The following is a 19,848-nucleotide window of genomic DNA, read 5'->3' on the forward strand; positions in this document are numbered from 1 at the left end:
TCACAAGAACGGTGAGCAAAAATCCCAGAACCATGCGGGGGGACCTAGTGAATGAACTGCAGAGAGCTGGGACCAATGTAACAAGGCCTACCATAAGTAACACACTACGCCACCATGGACTCAGATCCTGCAGTGCCAGACGTGTCCCACTGCTTAAGCCAGTACATGTCCGGGCCCGTCTGAAGTTTGCTAGAGAGCATTTGGATGATCCAGAGGAGTTTTGGGAGAATGTCCTATGGTCTGATGAAACCAAACTGGAACTGTTTGGTAGAAACACAACTTGTCGTGTTTGGAGGAAAAAGAATACTGAGTTGCATCCATCCAACACCATACCTACTGTAAAGCATGGTGGTGGAAACATCATGCTTTGGGGCTGTTTCTCTGCAAAGGGGCCAGGACGACTGATCCGGGTACATGAAAGAATGAATGGGGCCATGTATCGTGAGATTTTGAGTGCAAACCTCCTTCCATCAGCAAGGGCATTGAAGATGAAACGTGGCTGGGTCTTTCAACATGACAATGATCCAAAGCACACCGCCAGGGCAACGAAGGAGTGGCTTCGTAAGAAGCATTTCAAGGTCCTGGAGTGGCCTAGCCAGTCTCCAGATCTCAACCCTATAGAAAACCTTTGGAGGGAGTTGAAAGTCCGTGTTGCCAAGCAAAAAGCCAAAAACATCACTGCTCTAGAGGAGATCTGCATGGAGGAATGGGCCAACATACCAACAACAGTGTGTGGCAACCTTGTGAAGACTTACAGAAAACGTTTGACCTCTGTCATTGCCAACAAAGGATATATTACAAAGTATTGAGATGAAATTTAGTTTCTGACCAAATACTTATTTTCCACCATAATATGCAAATAAAATGATAAAAAAACAGACAATGTGATTTTCTGGATTTTTTTTTCTCAGTTTGTCTCCCATAGTTGAGGTCTACCTATGATGTAAATTACAGACGCCTCTCATCTTTTTAAGTGGTGGAACTTGCACTATTGCTGACTGACTAAATACTTTTTTGCCCCACTGTATATCTCCCCATGTGGAACATGGGGAGCCCCGAAGCGCGTTTCGTGTGGGCCTCCTTGAGGGGCTGTAATTTACTGTGAGTCAGGACTGACTTTTTATAATCACAACCACAGGTGTACGTCTCTTTTGGCATAGTTACAGACACATGTGTGGTGCTTGACTAGATCAGATTATTTGCATGAACCTATAGTTATGACACTTTAATACAATTTTAGCACTGGCACTTTATTCTGTCTGACTACATGAAACTTGATCCAATATACCCTCCCTATTATTTGTGTGGACCACATGCCATAAATACCTGAGCCTGTTTGCTATTGATCTTTGTATATGTATTCTTTTATGCTATGTTTTGTAATTAATATTACATTTGTGAAATATATATTGGGGTACTTTTGACTCCATGTCTTTGTAGGAAATTTCATGTAGAGAGTGTGCATGTTGCTTATTTAAGTAGGCTTGTTTGTGGCATCTCGCCTTTCTATATTTTCTGAATATAATATGTTTTCCTAACAGATTATATTGTTTCAATCAGTATTAGGGTATGTTTCTACGTTCAGGAAACGCTGCGTGTTTGACGCTGCGTAGAGCCGCAGCATCAAACACGCAGCGTCCAGATGTTACAGCATACTGGAGGGCATTTCATGAAATCCTGTCTCCACTATGCGGTAAAACACGCAGGCGGCAGACCCGCGTAAACAGACATGCAGTGCGTCTTTTCAGAACGCAGCATGTCTGTTTACAAAGCGGCGACGCTCCGTCGCAACGCTGTAAATTTACCATAGACTATCATTAGATGCGATAAAATCGCATCTAATGATTAGTCACATGTGTAGAAACTGCGTACACGCAGCTTACTACGCATGTCTGCCGGCTCACTTGTCCCGCTGCCGGAAGTCCCTCGTCCACTGCAGTTCTCGCGATAACTTATGTTATCGCGAGAACTGCCGTGCACGTGACCGGGAGTTATCTCCGGTCACTAGTCTGATTCTCACAAACAGCTGATCAGCTGCTTGTGAGAATGCTGTAGTGTAGGTGATCGCTGTAGTGTAGGTGATCCTTCCACAATGTATTCCCCACAATGTATTCCTCCGCCCCTCTGAGAAAATAGTCCCTAGTCTCACATGTGGCACTGCTGTGTGGGAAAATTCCCACACAGCTTTGTCATAAAGTGAGACTCTGAACTAAGGTAACCTCAGTGATACACTGCAGGAGCCATTGTCTCCTGTCAGTGTGTCACTGGAGGGCCTATAAGAGCGGTGACATCACCCGATGTCACTGTTCTATAGGGGAGATCGTCGTGGGACATTCGTTATTAATTGGACTACGGCAGAAAGTAAGTATACGGTTGGTTTATTATTTTAATTTTTTATGCAGGCGATCGAGTATGGTAAGTATGGTAAAATTAAGAATATTAAAATACTTTTTTCTGGCTGTCTCTTTATTTTTTTTAACCCTTTCACTACTCTAGGATTAATAATGGATAGGCGTCTTATTGACACCTCTCCATTATTAACCAGGCTTAATGTCAGCTTACAATAGCAAGGTGACATTAACCCCTTATTACCCCATATCCCACCGCTACAGGGGAGTGGGAAGAGAGGGGCTAAGTGCCGGAATTGGCGCATCTTACAGATGCGCCATTTCTGGGGTGGCTGGGGGCTGGTATTTGAAGCCGGGGGGGGGGCCCAATAACCATGGCCCCTCTCTAGGCTATGAATATCAGCCCGCAGCTGTCTGCATAGCCTTTCTGGCTATAAAATATAGGGACACCCCACGTCATTTTCTGGGGGGGTCCCCTTAGTTTAATAGCCAGTAAAGGCTACACAGACAGCTGCGGGCTGATATTCATAGCCTAGAGAGGGGCCATGGGTATTACCCCCTTCCCAGGCTACAAATATTGTCCCCCAGCCGTCGGCTTCCCCCCTCTAGAGCAGAAAATTGCGCGGGAGTCCACGCCATTTTTTTTCAAATTTTATTTTTTAAATTAAACATATTGCGTTTAAGGCCGGCGTCAATACCCGGCACTGCCGCTGGCACTCGGGACCGGAGCGTTCAGCTGCATAGAAATACATGCAGCCGCACGCTCTGCTTCCGAGTGCCGGTGGCAGTGCCGGGTAATGAAGACTTGTGTGAGTTTCTTGCGAGTGTGACCCCGGGTTAACGCAGATTTCGTGTGTGTGTCTTTATTTAAGGCTGGGATCACACATGCGAGAAACTCTGCCGAGTCGAGCATCTTAATACCCGACACTGGCGCCGGCACTCGGGAGTGGAGCGTGCAGCTGCATAGAAATACATGCAACAGCACGCTACGCTCCCGAGTGTCGGCGGCAGTGCCGGGTATTAAGATGCGAGACTTGTCCGAGTTTCTCGCTTGTGTGATCCATCTATCGTATCTATTAATCTATCAATATATTTATCTATCTATCGATATATCTATATATAGATACATTTATAGATAGATATATCGGTAGATAATAGATAGATACAGTTGTGGCCAAAAGTGAATTGCAAACACAAATTCTTTGGTATTATTATCTTCATTTAATTTGTCTTAAATGAAAAAACACAAAAGAGATTGAAGCAAAAAGCAAAACATTGATCATTTCACACAGAACTCCAAAAATGGGCCAGACAAAAGGATTGGCACCCTCAGCCTCATACTTGGTTGCACAACCTTTAGCCAAAATAACTGCGACTAACCGCTTCCGGTAACCATCAATGAGTTTCTTACAATGCTCTGCTGGAATTTTAGACCATTCTTCTTTGGCAAACTGCTCCAGGTCCCTGATATTTGAAGGGTGCCTTCTCCAAACTGCCGTTTTTAGATCTCTCCACAGGTGTTCTATGGGATTCAGGTCTGGACTCATTGCTGGCCACCTTAGAAGTCTCCAGTGCTTTCTCTCAAACCATTTTCTAGTGCTTGCTGGAAGACCCATGACGTCTGAGGGAGACCCAGCTTTCTCACACTGGGCCCTACATTATGCTGCAAAATTTGTTGGTAGTCTTCAGACTTCATAATTCCATGCACACGGTCAAGCAGTCCAGTGTCAGAGGCAGCAAAGCAACCCCAAAACATCAGGGAACCTCCGCCATGTTTGACTGTAGGGACCGTGTTCTTTTCTTTGAATGCCTCTTTTTTTTCTCCTGTAAACTCTATGTTGATGCCTTTGTCCAAAAAGCTCTACTTTTGTCTCATCTGACCAGAGAACATTCTTCCAACAAGGCTTTTTCAGGTAAGTTTTGGCAAACTCCAGCCTAGCTCTTTAATGTCTCGGGGTAAGAAGTGGGGTCTTCCTGGGTCTCCTACCATACAGTCCCTTTTCATTCAGACGCCGACGGATAGTACGGGTTGACACTGTTGTACCCTCAGACTGCAGGGCAGCTTGAACTTGTTTGGATGTTAGTCGAGGTTCTTTATCCAACATCCGCACAATCTTGCGTTGAAATCTCTTGTCAGTTTTTCTTTTCCGTCCACATCTAGGGAGGTTAGCCACAGTGCCATTGGCTTTAAACTTCTTGATGACACTGCGCACGGTAGACACAGGAACATTCAGGTCTTTGGAGATGGACTTGTAGCCTTCAGAGTGCTCACGCTTCCTCACAATTTGGTTTCTCAAGTCCTCAGACAGTTCTTTGGTCTTCTTTCTTTTCTCCATGCTCAGTGTGGTACACACAAGGACACAGGACAGAGGTTGAGTCAAATTTAATCCATGTCAACTGGCTGCAAGTGTGATTTAGTTATTGCCAACACCTGTTAGGTGCCACAGGTAAGTTACAGGTGCTGTTATTTACACAAATTAGAGAAGCATCACGTTTTTTCGAACAGTGCCAATACTTTTGTCCACCCCCTTTTTTATGTTTGGTGTGAAATTATATCCAATTTGGCTTTAGGACAATTCTTTTTGTGTTTTTTCATTTAAGACAAATTAAATGAAGATAATAATACCAAAGAATTTGTGTTTGCAATCATTTTCAGGAAGAAACTGAGTATTATCTGACAGAATGGCAGGGGTGTCAATACTTTTGGCCACAACTGTATATCGATAGATAGAGACCATAGAAAAATATGATAGATAGATCCATAGATATGATAGATAGATAGATACGATAGATAGACAGATACGATAGATATGTATCGTATCTATCTATTGTATCCATCTAACGTATCTATCTGTCTATCTACCTATCTATATATGTATATTCTTCAGTGGAGTAGGTAAATGAAGAGGTTGGACAAGAAATTACATCACAATTCTTTTTTTTTGTATATCTTTATTGAGCTTACAAAAACACAAATCTGCATGAAAAAAAACGCATCAAAAACACATGAAAAACGCATCAAAAAGGCATGAAAAATGCAGGTGACCTGCCAGTGACCTCAGGTGCAGATTTGGTGCAGAGTTTACCTATGTCAAATCCTGAGCAAATCCTGAACGTGGACACATACCCTTACATTGCTTAAAGCTGTGCTCTTCTTTTCCTCCATTTAGTTACAGTGCGGGCTCACTTAACTGGATGGCTAATGACACTCAAGAAGACATTTGTGCTGGCACCAAGCTCCGTTTTAAGAATAATCGTCCTCATCTCGAGTCTTATTATTTTGCCTTATCTAGGGTAAGTTTCTTCATCACATAACTGACTAGTCTGTGTACTCTTGTCACTGTAATTTAAAGAATTGCCTGTACTTTGTTATATACCATAAGCTCTCACCAGTTATATGACATAAAGGATATATTTAAGTGGTAAAGAATGTTGACCGCTTAATTATACTTCACATTTTTTACATTTTTTTTTCTGCAGTTAGACATAAAGGGTAGCTTTAGTCTTCCTATTAGGCTGTGCTCATATAACAGTTCATGATATACCAAATCCAATCCTGTTCTGATGATATAAAAAAGGCCAGTATGGTATCTAGTCAGAGCCTGATTCATTCTCAGACTCTCCACAACTAGAGTCTGTACTCCAGTGATAAACGGTACATCGATGCTAATAGGAAGGTGCTGTGGAGACACGAGGGGTCGGCAGGCGCCCTGGTCCACTAGCCGGATCTGGATTGTCCTGCCAAACACCCGCTCTCCCTTTAAAGTGGACATAACGCTACTCAGACAATACAAGGTGAGTGTAAAACATTGTGGCAATACTTTATTGAGCCACAAAAGAGTTAGATAACATGTAGAACAGTCCCAGCAAAATACCTCAAGATGGTGCACATTACAGAGTCTCACCCTTCCGCTGACTCGCTGGGATAATGGCAACTGTTACTTCAGAGCTCCCGGAGTCGACTACCCCATCTGTGACACGCACACAGAGAGGAAGTAATGACAAGTGTAGGAAGATGACTGTTGTGAATTCCGTTCTGGAGCTCCCTCCTGTGGTTGCTAATGGTATTTTTGTGAGTTCTGCCCTTGGGCTCCCTCTGGTGGTTTCGAGTGGAACTGCTGCTCCTTTAGGTAGCTGTAGCAGCTGCCTTCACTAATCGCCTTGCCTGGGTTTGTTATTTAAACCTGCTCTGGGCTTTAGTTCATGCCAGCTGTCAATGTTCTTGGTTGGATTTGGTTCTCTCCTTGGATTTCTCATATGGCCTGTCCTTGTCCGCAAAAGATAAGTTTTTGCTAGTTCTTGTTTGTCCGTTTGCTTGGACTCTATTGCTCTGCAAATATGTCTATTTCTGTCCAGCTTGTCACTATGTCATATTCAGGCTAGCTGGAAGCTCTGGGAAAGCAGATTTGCCCCTCCACACCGTGAGTCGGTGTGGAGTTCATTTTTGTAAACTCTGCGTGGATTTTGTAGTTTTTAATACTGACCGCACAGTATCCTTTTCTCTCTGTCTATCAAGTTTAGTATTGGCCTCCTTTGCTGAAATCTGATTTCATTTCTGTGTACGTCATTTCCCTCTCCATTCACAGTCAATATTTGTGGGGGGCTGTCTTTCCTTTTGGGGTTTTCTCTGAGGCAAGATAGCTTTCTATTTCCTTCTTTAGGGGGAGTTAGTTCTTAGGCTGTGAAGAGGTGTCTAGGGAAAGTCAGGAACATCCCACGGCTATTACTAGTGTTGTTGTTAGGATTAGGGACTGCGGTCAGTAGAGATACCACCTTCTCAGAGCTCGTCCCATGTTGCATTTTAGCCACCAGGTCATATCAGTGTGGCCTCTTAACCACCAGGTCATAACAGATGACAGTCCATTCAGGTACATGGCCAGTTGACCCGATGGTTACAACCTGGCTTCTCCGAACACATCCATGGAGCCAGTTGACCAGCGGGTCACATTCCTGGATTTCTCCAAATGTATCCATAGTTCATCGATGGTCAATGGAGCAGATCTGTATTCCAACCGGAGCCGTGGTCTCCTAGTTTGTTTCCTGTAGAATGATAGATCAGTGTCCCTCGTGATGGGGCTATGATGTATTGGCAGCAGTCCTGTAGGGTCCTCTAGATGTTTGGTTGTCTTGGCAGAATCTCTGGCTCTCTCAGTCTCTGTCAGCGTCTTAGGGTACTGTCTCACAGTGGCACTTTTGTCGCTACGACGGTACGATACGTGACGTTCCAGCGATATCCATACGATATCGCTGTGTCTGACACGCAGCAGCGATCAGGGACCCTGCTGAGAATCGTACGTCGTAGCAGATCGTTTGGAACTTTCTTTCGTTGCTGGATCTCCCGCTGTCATCGTTGGATCGGTGTATGTGACACCGATCCAACGATGCGTTCGCTTGTAACCAGGGTAAACATCGGGTTACTAAGCGCAGGGCCGCGCTTAGTAACCCGATGTTTACCCTGGTTACCATCGTAAAAGTAAAAAAAAACAAACAGTACATACTCACATTCCGGTGTCCGTCAGGTCCCTCGCAGTCTGCTTCCCGCTCTGACTGACTGCCGGCCGTAAAGTAAGAGCAGAGCACAGCGGTGACGTCACCGCTGTGATCTGCTTTCACTTTACGGCGGCACTCAGTCAGAGCGGGAAGCAGACGGCAAGGGACCTGACGGACACCGAAATGTGAGTATGTAGTGTTTTTTTTTTTTACTTTTACGATGGTAACCAGGGTAAACATCGGGTTACTAAGCGCGGCCCTGCGCTTAGTAACCCGATGTTTACCCTGGTTACCTGGGGCCTTCGGAATAGTTGGTCACTGGAGAGCGGTCTGTGTGACAGCTCTCCAGCGACCACACAACGACTTTCCAACGATCACGGCCAGGTCGTATCGCTGGTCGTGATCGTTGGAAAGTTGCAGAGTGTGACAGTACCCTTAGTCGCTCAGTCTCTCTGTACAGAGGCATTTAACCTATTTTTATACTTAACAATTGTCATTCATTCAGTATTACAGATAAGGGGCAGAATGGTGATGACTAAGGGTACTGTCACACTCTGCAACTTTCCAACGATCACGACCAGCGATACGACCTGGCCGTGATCGTTGGAAAGTCGTTGTGTGGTCGCTGGGGAGCTGTCACACAGACAGATCTCCAGCGACCAACGATGCCGAAGGCCCCGGGTAACCAGGGTAAACATCGGGTTACTAAGTGCAGGGCCGCGCTTAGTAACCCGATGTTTACCCTGGTTACCATCGTAAAAGTAAAAAAAACAAACCGTACATACTCACATTCCGGTGTCCGTCAGGTCCCTTGCAGTCTGCTTCCCGCTCTGACTGAGTGCCTGCCGTAAAGTGAAAGCACAGCACAGCGGTGACGTCACCGCTGTGCTCTGCTCTTACTTTCCGGCCGGCAGTCAGTCAGAGCGGGAAGCAGACTGCAAGGGACCTGACGGACACCGAAATGTGAGTATGTACGGTTTGTTTTTTTTACTTTTACAATGATAAACAGGGTAAACATCGGGTTACTAAGCGTGTCCCTGCGCTTAGTAACCCGATGTTTACCCTGGTTACAAGCGAACGCATCGTTGGATCGGTGTCACACACACCGATCCAACGATGACAGCGGGAAATCCAGCGACTAAAGAAAGTTCCAAACGATCTGCTACGACGTACGATTCTCAGCGGGGTCCCTGATCGCTGCTGCGTGTCAGACACAGCGATATCGCTGGAACGTCACGGATCGTACCGTCGTAGCGACCAAAGTGCCAATGTGTGACAGTACCCTAAGTGCCTTGTTTGATTATGTAATCTATTTGCATAGATTTTCCTCCTCTGTTTTAAAAATCAACAAACTATCTGGGCTACCCAATGCATAATTAGCATATCAATATTCATCAAGGATAAGAGCACACTATGTTATATCACATATCAGCTTACAAGTCAATATTCCAGGCTTACACAAACAAAAGTCTATTTTCTTGACCAGCCAGAAATCAACACTTAAATTCAAAAGCCAACATACAGATAACAGTCTATTCTTCTTGGTTTGCTAAAGATAGACGTCTGGTTAATTAACTCCTTTCTGACATCAGGCGTATATTTACACTGATGTTGGACTCCCTTCCTGTAGGGTATGTGCACACGTTCAGGAATCTTCGCTTTTTTTGCTATAAAAACGCTATAAATACTCATTAAAAACGCATACATATGCATCCTATCATTTAGAATGCATTCTGCAATTTTTGTGTACATGATGCGGTTTTTTTCCGTGAAAAAAAACGCATTGCGGTAAAAAAATGAACATGTTAATTAATTTTGCGGATTTTTCGCGTTTTTCCCGCTATTCTATGCATTGGGAAAAAAACGCACAAAAACATGCAAAACTCGCATAAAAAATGTGAAAAAAACGCATGCGGATTTCTGGCTGAAATGTCCGGTTTTTGTCAGGAAATTTCTGCAAGAAATCCTGACGTGTGCACATACCCTTAATGTGGGCTCCGGCGGTGAACAGCTGACATGTGCCCGCAATAGCCGCAGGTGGAATCGTGATCCATCCGCATCTATTAACCAGTTAAATGCTGCTGTCAAACTCTGACAGCGGCATTTAAATCACGCTTCCGGCAATTGCGCCAGAAATACGCACGCCGGTGACCTCAGTCAAGTGATCGCCGCTCATAGCAAGTGAGTAAATCTGCTATATAGAGGCTATCAGAACATTGCCTCTATGTAGCCGAGCCGATCGGGTTGTGGCAGCTTCTAGTCTCCTATAAATACTATTGAAGCATGGCAAAAGTAAAAAAAAAAAAAAAAAAAGTTTTAAAAAAATATAAAAAAATAAAAAAAATATAAAAGTTCAAATCACCCCCCTTTCAAAATTAAACAATAAAAATAAAATCAAACATACACATATCACATATTTGGTATCGCCGCCTTCAGAATCGCCCGATCTATCAATAAAAAAAAGGATTAACCTGATCGCTAAACAGCGTAGCGAGAAAAAAAGTCAAAACGCCGGAATTTTTTGGTCGGCACGACATTGCATTAAAATGCAATGCGTTCAAAAGTACAACTCGTCCCGCAAAAAATAAGCCCTCACATTCTGAAGGAAAAATAAAAACGTTATGGCTTTGGGAAGAAGGGGAGTGAAAAACTAAAACGCAAAACCGAAAAGAGCTCGGGGGGGTTAAAGGGTTAAGATACAATGCTGTGTGTCCTCAGGTGACACTTACGTAATTCATATATTTACAGTGTAAGTGCCACATGGGCACCCAACACCTCGTTTTACTGTACTAATTTTCAAAACTTAAAACATAAGTTTTATTATTTCATTCATTGACAGAAACAAGAAAAACTGTGCTTTAAAAAAATAAATATAATCTATATGAATTTCTAGTATATTAATTTTACTCCTAGCAATATCTGTTTTCTTGTATCAATTAGTAGTTGCTATCATTAGATATAAACCATGTGTCTGCCGGACACACATCTAGATGAACCACTGCTGTTTGAGGAAAAATGACTACGCTCATGAGGAAATGGACAATGGCGCCACTAGAAAATCACAGACTCTTTATAGTCTATGTACCATCATAATGGGTAGATACTAAATTAGGCATTGACTGTACACCACACATAACATTCCGTCATGGAGGAGATGATGTCCAATCAGCAAGTTCCTTAGAATTCGTGCTAGAGTGACATCCGGCTTTGCCTATTCTCCCTTGAAATGTAGTACTTCATCGACGCTAGCACATATACATACTGAATCTTCAGTCTGAAATACGATGCATGCCAGCCTTCTTCCATCCAAAACTACATACATGAAGCTAAACAATGCTCTTACCCAGAGTCTCTACCTGGGACCAAGTGCTGTCAGACCCAACGCGCGTTTTGCGTGGGTGTCCTTGGGGGAAGCCAGTGATATACACTTCTTTAATGTAGATATTTTACACGTTTCTCAACAATAAGTATTTTTTCCGCATGGCAGCATCAACTTCATAAGCACTAGCACTTTATGAGACTTGGTGCTATTTTTTGGTCTTCCCATCCAGTATATTAAGTGTGGGCCCTTTGCTTTACACCTGTGTAATGCAACTATCCTCTTTGTCCGTTAATGTGATTAGTCCTACCTTTTATGTATCTAAAAATATTTTTTTAAGAAACATTGATATTTTTTATATGGGATAATTTTTGCTCTTTTTCTGTTTTGCATTTTCATTAATTATGAGAGTGTCCCGAGCTAATATAGCCCCCTTCACCACTTGATATAGGGTTTGACTGATTATTATTATTGTGTTCTGTTCTAAGGATTTGGTTTACCTTCCTGTACATAGTATAAGCTTTTTTTCCTCCACTCTTGTAGACATACATAGCACCAACATTACCGGTTCCTAATGTTTTATTTTTTATCATTCAGCAGTATATTTCATTACATTCAGCTCTTCGGGCTTGTACTCTCATCTCAAGGTGGTCCTCTGTCTTCACAATATTCAACTTCCTGATAGAGGATAGACATGGACCTTTTTTGTCTTTGGTAAACTCAGTAAAGCAGTTTGGTGGTCCCAAACAATGTATACAGTAGAAATTCCTGTCATACCACTAGGTCTCAGAAGTTGCATGTCTACTTTAGCCAATACATTCCACAGCTCATGGGGGGGAACCAGTGACCCTTATACTGGCCTCTTCTTGACTGTACATGCTTGATATATTAGCTCTTTTCAGGAACAGGATTAACTCTACGGACATCTGGGAATTGACCAAATGATCTTCTAGAGGATTCTTTCAGTGGAACAGTCAAGAAGAGAGTTAATCTCGGTGTGTTCATCTATTATGCATTTCCTAAAAACATCCAATTGTATCATTGTGATGAACAAACATTGAGCAATGTTCATGAAGCACTGTGGACTAGTTGATATGGAACATGGTGAAACACACAGAACTGGACACTTGTGTAGATGCGGAGAACATTATATAGCCATAAGAAGGGTTGGTAGCTCACTGATGAGTAACTGATTTATTCAGCCGGTAGGAAAATTGGACATTGAGGTATACAGATTACTGGGGATGACTCATAAATGAGTTGATTTCAAGTTGATCCTTTATTAAGAGAACAATTCATCTCATTGTTCTGGAGGTTGTGCTACATGTAAAGAAAATGTTGAATTCGACAGGTATTTCACCCAATGATATGGATTGGTTCACCTTAATGGTCCTGTTGTCCTATGCGTTTATAATAGATTAAATATATGTATTGACGTATATAAAATGCATACTGACTGGCTGTTTGACCATCCATGCTTATAAAATTACCACATCATGTACAGATGCTGAGTTCTTACTACATAATGGAGCTTTAATTCCCCTCTTGGTTTAAAAAAAGGTCATAATGCACCTTTAAAATGTAGTACAGATGTAGGAGTGATGTACTTTATCTTAAAGCGAGTTTGTCACCAGGGTTTTGCTTCCCTATCTGTGAGCAGGATGATGTAGGGGTAGAGACCTTAATTCCAGTGATGTATCACTTACTGGGCTACTTGCTGCAGTTTTGATAAAGACAATACTGTTTCATCTGCTGCGGATTTATCAGTTCTCTGAATCCTAATAACCACACCATTGATTGACAGCTTTCTGTGTGCACTGTGCATAGTCAGAAAGCTGGAGAAACCATACCTGTAACTGGGAACCAGAACGAGAAGGATAGCACTGGCTTATATAGAAATTTTGGGCTGTATCTTCTTTCATATGGGATCTGTCCACAAATGTATTATTATTTATTTATTTATATAGCACCATTGATTCCATGGTGCTGTACATGAGAAGGGGTTACATACAAATTACAGATATCACATACAGTAAGCAAACTAACAATGACAGACTGATACAGAGGGGCGAGGACTCTGCCATTGCCCGCTTACATTCTACAGGATTGTGGGGAAGGAGACAATAGATTGAGGGTTGCGGCAGCTCTGGTGTTGGTGAGAGGGTAGCTCCGGTGGTGGTGAGGAGGCAGTGGGGTCAGTGCAGGCTGTAGGCTTTCCTGAAGAGGTGGGTTTTCAGGTTGCGTCTGAAGGATCTGAATGTGATTGATAGTCGGACGTGTTGGGGCAAAGAAATTCCAGAGGATGGGGGTTATTCAGAAGAAGTCTTGGAGGCGGTTGGGTGAGGAGAGAATAAGTGTGGAGGAGAGAAGGAGGTCTTGGGACTACCAGAGATTACGTGAGGGAAGATATCAGGAGATTAGTTCAGAGATATATGGAGGAGACAGGATATGGATGGCTTTGTAGGTCAGTATTAGTAATTTGAACTGGATACGTTGAGGGGATGGGAGCCAGTGAAGAGATTTGCAGAGGGGAGAAGCGGAGGAGTAGTGAGGAGAGAGATGAATTAGCTGGGCAGCAGAGTTAAGGATGGACTGGAGAGGTGCGAGAGTGTTAGCAGGGAGGCCGCAGAAAAGAATGTTGCAGTAGTCGAGGCGGGAGATGATGAGGGCATGCACAAGCATTTTAGTAGATTGAGGAAAGGATGGATTCTGGAAATATTTTTGAGCTGGAGGCAACAGGAGGTGCCAAGAGCTTTGATGTGCGGTTTGAAGGACAGAGCAGAGTCCAGGGTTTCTCCGAGGCAGCGGACTTCCGGTACAGGGGAAAGTGTGATGTCATTAATGGTGATAGATCAGGTAAGGAAGATCGGTGAGATGGAGGAAAGATGAAGAGTTCATATTTGTCCACATTGAGTTTGAGGAAGCGAGAGGAGAAGAAGGATGATATGGCTGATAGACACTCCGGGATTCTGGACAGTAGAGAGGTGATGTCTGGGCCAGACAAATGACCGTCATCAGTAAATGCTAGTCCCATCCTTCCAGGCTGATGCATTGCACCACTATCTCCAGTGCCTTTGTATCTCATTATTCCTAATTGTATGCTGCTTATATCTTGCAGGGTTCATGGAGCCACATTAGGTGTGGGATCCCTTCTGGCTGGCTTTGTTGGAGAATCCACCATGGTGGCTATTGCATCTCTCTATGTATATCGAAAACAGGTAATGTCTGTTTGCCTCCATTCATAATGAGACAGTGGATATGTTACATATTATTTTTAGCTAGACATGAATATTACATGCCCATGAATCCCCAGACTGATGAAGATATCAGTAAGGTGTTATTAGTATATATGATTGTTCACACAACAGAAGGTTTCATCTCGCCTCTATGACTTGGTACTGTTTCATGGAGATTGAAGTGCACAGCAAAGTGGGGGCTTGACAGCACAGCTAGTCTAATTCATGATGAGCTGTGGCGTTCCCTACGCCAAAATCTTACTCCAGTCAGTGACTGCAATAAGATTTGTGGTGACGTGCACTTCACTCTTCAGACACTCCTGATTCAAGAAGAGACATGCACCTCTTAATGAATCAGAAGAGTCTGAGGCCGGCGTCACACTGGCGAGTTTTACGGACGTAAGAGCGCAGAAATTACGTCCGTAAAACTCGCAAAATAAACGGCACAATTATTCTCAATGGGGCTGCTCCTAGTTATCATCTTTAGATAGTGTTATTCATTGGTGAGTACCATGAAATCAGTTAGGATCTTGAATCAGTTAGCACTGATTCCTGGATTCAAATACAACAAAGGGCAACATTTTATTTTTGCGGATTTTTTACCAGTTTGTCAAATTTCCCCTCATACTTCAAAAAAAATTCAGTAGATGATGATATTTTGTGCACTATGCTATGAAATATGTTAGCTCTTTAAAAGCAACATAAATACTGTAACCAGGAGCATAGCATCCAAGACTGGGCCCGCCGATGCCAACGCAAACTTCAACTGGATGTGCATCCTCAGACATACATTCAGCTGAAGCATATTGTGGTACAGAGGACCCATCAGGTCCATGCACTGCAATACACACTGCCGCCCAGTTAGAGGTCAGCAGCTAAAGTCAGTGTGCACATGATTAGGGGCGCAGGGCAGCGATGTCATGTGCTCCCGTCGCTTGCACTGTGAAATCAGCTGCTGACTTCAGAAAAGGACACTGTGTAGTGGGGGAGTTGAGGGAAGGCCCAGGATGGAAAATAATTATACCAGGATGGGGGATATATATCAGGATGTGCCCAGGATGATGAACATATCCCAAGATAGGGGATATGTACACCAGGATGGGGCCCAGGATTGGCTGAGGATGGGGAACATATACACCAGAATGGGGATCAAATATACCAGGATGGGACCCAGCAAGGGGGAACATATATATACCAGGATGGGGAATATATATATATATATATATATATATATATATATATATACACTCACCGGCCACTTTATTAGGTACACCATGCTAGTAACGGGTTGGACCCCCTTTTGCCTTCAGAACTGCCTCAATTCTTCGTGGCATAGATTCAACAAGGTGCTGGAAGCATTCCTCAGAGATTTTGGTCCATATTGACATGATGGCATCACACAGTTGCCGCAGATTTGTCGGCTGCACATCCCAAAGATGCTCCATACAAGGCAGGATGGATCCATGCTTTCATGTTGTTTACGCCAAATTCTGACCCTACCATCCGAATGTCGCAGCAGAAATCGAGACTCATCAGACCAAGCAACGTTTTTCCAATCTTCTACTGTCCAATTTCGATGAGCTTGTACAAATTGTAGCCTCAGTTTCCTGTTCTTAGCTGAAAGGAGTGGTACCCGGTGTGGTCTTCTGCTGCTGTAGCCCATCTGCCTCAAAGTTCGACGCACTGTGCGTTCAGAGATGCTCTTAGGCCTACCTTGGTTGTAACGGGTGGCGATTTGAGTCACTGTTGCCTTTCTATCAGCTCGAACCAGTCTGCCCATTCTCCTCTGACCTCTGGCATCAACAAGGCATTTCCGCCCACAGAACTGCCGCTCACTGGATTTTTTTTCTTTTTCGGACCATTCTCTGTAAACCCTAGAGATGGTTGTGCATGAAAATCCCAGTAGATCAGCAGTTTCTGAAATACTCAGACCAGCCCTTCTGGCACCAACAACCATGCCACGTTCAAAGGCACTCAAATCACCTTTCTTCCCCATACTGATGCTCGGTTTGAACTGCAGGAGATTGTCTTGACCATGTCTACATGCCTAAATGCACTGAGTTGCCGCCATGTGATTGGCTGATTAGAAATTAAGTGTTAACAAGAAGTTGGACAGGTGTACATAATAAAGTGGCCGGTGAGTGTATATATATGTGTCTCAATGACATATATATATATATATATATATATATATATATATATACTGTATATATGTTTTCCCGAACATTTGAGCACATAAATCCATTAGATGTCGGTTTTGCAAGCCTGCGCGAAAATCTCGCAGTACGGATGCCATACGGATTACATACGGAGGATGCCATGCGCAAAATACGCTGACACACCCTGACTACGGATCACTATTTTGGGAACATTTCTCCGTATTACGGCCGTAAAATACGGACTGTATTGTCTTACGCCGAGTGTGACGCCGGCCTGACTCCTGTACCCCCCTCACCAAAACCAAAGAAGAAGTCGGCAGTGTTAATGAATTGGGGCCAAAGTGTGCATTTTAACTATTGCTTAGGAGATAGTGTTACCTACAGCACAGATCTAGAAACTTCACTGCTAAATTAGGTTTACTACAATTCCTTATAGCCTACATAAACTGCTCATGAGACCAAAATCACGTAGAATATGGTCTTTATTGAGTCACAAAACATATGTAAGGAGAGATTAAAAAGGGAGTCAACCAGTGGATGGGATCACTATAGTGAAATAGTAATACTATGGGCCTAAATCAGTGTTAGAATAAAATACACTAAGGATATACCAAAGTCGTATATCCCATACATACAGCAAGAGGGTTAAAGATAGAAAAAGATCATATAAAAGGTAGTAAATGCCTTTGGTTCTCCCTTGATATTTTCTCTATACCCAATGGACACTGTGATAATAAGTAAAGGGAGTAAATGTACATAAAGACATATAGCAGACCATGCCTCCTCCTGACGCAGCTCCAAACATCTGCAGGTTGCCTCACATCATCCGGAACTCTGCTTATGCAACAAACTGGCCAATGGTGTAGAGCAGGGGTGTCAAACTGCATTCCTCGAGGGCCTCAAACCATGTATGTTTTCAAGATTTCCTTAGCATTGCACAAGGTGCAGGAATCATTATCTGTGCAGGTGGTTAAATTATCACCTGTGCAATACAAGGAAATCCTGAAAACATGACCTGTTGGCCCTCGAGGAATGCAGTTTGACACCACTGGTGTAGAGTAACCCAGAGGAGCATGGCACATGCAATGGTGCTGGCCTAAAAGTGGGTGCATCTCAAGGAAAAAAAATCACGCAGCTCATGATGTCAGGTCTTGAGACCCAAGTCCAGATCCACATGCCAACATGTGAACAGAATTTAGGTCACCCAACCAAAATAAGTGTTGCTGAAGAGATGCCAAGGATGCAAACACTTTGCGAGCCGCCAAACATGAGCACCACCAAATAGCAAGGTGCCAGGCCAGACGGCGTTCAAGTGATTGGTGCATAGACATATCTGAGAAATGTATTTTATACTGTGGTTACAATAATATATAATATCACTTAATTAATAAATAATTAAAAAATATATTTGATACCACAGAGACAATGAATCTAATTTGTATTTTTGGTTCCATGTATTTTTTATTGGATATATAGCATTGTGCGTGACCACAGCTAAACTCCATGCTCAATGATTATATTACATTATATACTGGTTATCTTGCCCTGGTGCCATTACTGTATGCAGAATTCTGAGTAATTGTAATGTTGCCTTGCAGGAACCAAAATATGTTACAGTCTATGTGTTACACAATTTTTCTATAGCATGATATGCATTGATATAAATTGGGCTTATACTTAACCAGTTATCTGTCTCAATATATTAATTATGCTCAGCATAAATTAGTACACCCCATTTGAAAAGTAAGATATCTCAAGAACAATTTCCCAAATTTTGATAAGACTGTTGCATAGAACATTTGTTTAACCCACAACATGAAAGTAAGGTTAATAATATACCGTATTTTTCGGACTATAACACATACCCCAAATTTTGGGAAGGAAAAAAAAAATTATGTTAAATGGAGTTCCGTTTTATAGTCTGAATTTAGCTTACGTGGGGGGGAGGGATGACGGTGGAGAAGGGTCACGGGAGGCAGGGTCGCTGCTGCAGGACGCCGGCGGTGGCAGCAGTTGGGCAATGTTTTGGGCCCTGGGCTGGGAGGAGGGAGTATCCCGGCGGTGCAATGCTGCGAGGCCCTCATGCTTCAAGAAAATGTCGTCAGTGAGGCAGGAGCGGGAATCCCTGCTCTGTACATTGATTTCCCAGCTGTGTATTCAGGAAAATGTCTGCTGGAGGCTACACATTCGCAGATTTAGATTTCAGCTCAGTGATGAGCAGAGATGTAAATCTGTGCATGTGGCACCTCTGTCAGCTATTTTCCTGAAGCCAACTTCCGGGAAATCAATGTAGAGACCGGGGACTCCTAATTGGAATTCATATTCTTAAATATAACATATGAACAGGGGTTATAGATTTATATAGCTTATGGACAGGGGTTATAGGTTATATAACTAATGGACGGGTTATAGGTTATATAGCGCATGGACAGGGGGTTATAGATTTATATAGCGTATGGACAGGAGTTATAGGTTATTTGTTGCATTGTATTACTTACTGCTGTACATCCATGCCGGGGTCACATGAGATATTATCGTGTTCAAGGTGTTAGAGCATATGGTTGTAGCCAGGCTCAGTGCCTTTGATCATGTAACCTCCCCTGGTGTGTTGGCCAATTGCTAATTTATCCCAAATAAGGACCCACAATCCCTCTTACCTGATCCTTTACTCAGTCCTATAAATTTAGTAGCATCTTAAGGCGTGCACGCGTGTGGGGTCAGGCACGCGCATTTCTGCAGTAAAGCATTGTGCAGCTAAGCATACAGACGCTGCAGTTATTTCAACGGCAATTAGTCATGGCAGGAGTCAGGACCCCACTCTATGATCTGTCTCTTTTGGGTATGTCTGCTGAGTAAGCACTTCTTATTACTTGGATCTAGCTTTTCTATTAACCCATCTTACTCCTTCACCATGTTTACCTATGCCCTTACAGCGTTTGCTCCACTAATCCTCTTTCCTTCCCTATCACAAACCCCAGCACTCTCTAACCTAATAATCATCTCCCCTTCCCTCTTACCTCCCCACCTGTCCTCTGCTGACCTGCTCCTGAACCTCAAATCTGTCCTAAGAAAACATAAAACAAGTCGGCCACTCTTTCTCCCACCTGCTCTCCCTTTCTCTGCTTTTCCTCACTGCTGGAGACATATCTACCAACCCGGGACCCCCACAGCTCATACCTCCCACTCCTACCCCCTCCTATCGCTCCCTATCTAATATGAACTACCGCAATCTTTCCAACATAAAACCCATGCCCCTGACGCCCACCCCCCTGCTCCCTATCTCTGGAGCACTCTGG

At 43.3% G+C, this 19,848-nt stretch overlaps 1 protein-coding gene across 2 annotated transcripts in view; it reads left to right on the plus strand.

The window, feature by feature from the left end:
- Window positions 1-19,848, plus strand: part of ANKH (ANKH inorganic pyrophosphate transport regulator) — a 180,069-nt gene that overhangs the window by 155,834 nt on the left and 4,387 nt on the right. For both annotated transcript variants that reach the window (XM_077269709.1, XM_077269710.1), the window contains exons 10-11: window positions 5,519-5,642; window positions 14,276-14,375. In XM_077269709.1, the coding sequence (XP_077125824.1) occupies window positions 5,519-5,642; window positions 14,276-14,375 (224 nt within the window). The remainder of the gene's footprint in view (window positions 1-5,518; window positions 5,643-14,275; window positions 14,376-19,848) is intronic.

The sequence above is a fragment of the Ranitomeya variabilis genome, chromosome 6 (genome assembly GCF_051348905.1).
Source record: "Ranitomeya variabilis isolate aRanVar5 chromosome 6, aRanVar5.hap1, whole genome shotgun sequence".
In the NCBI taxonomy this organism is placed as follows: Eukaryota; Metazoa; Chordata; class Amphibia; order Anura; family Dendrobatidae; genus Ranitomeya; species Ranitomeya variabilis.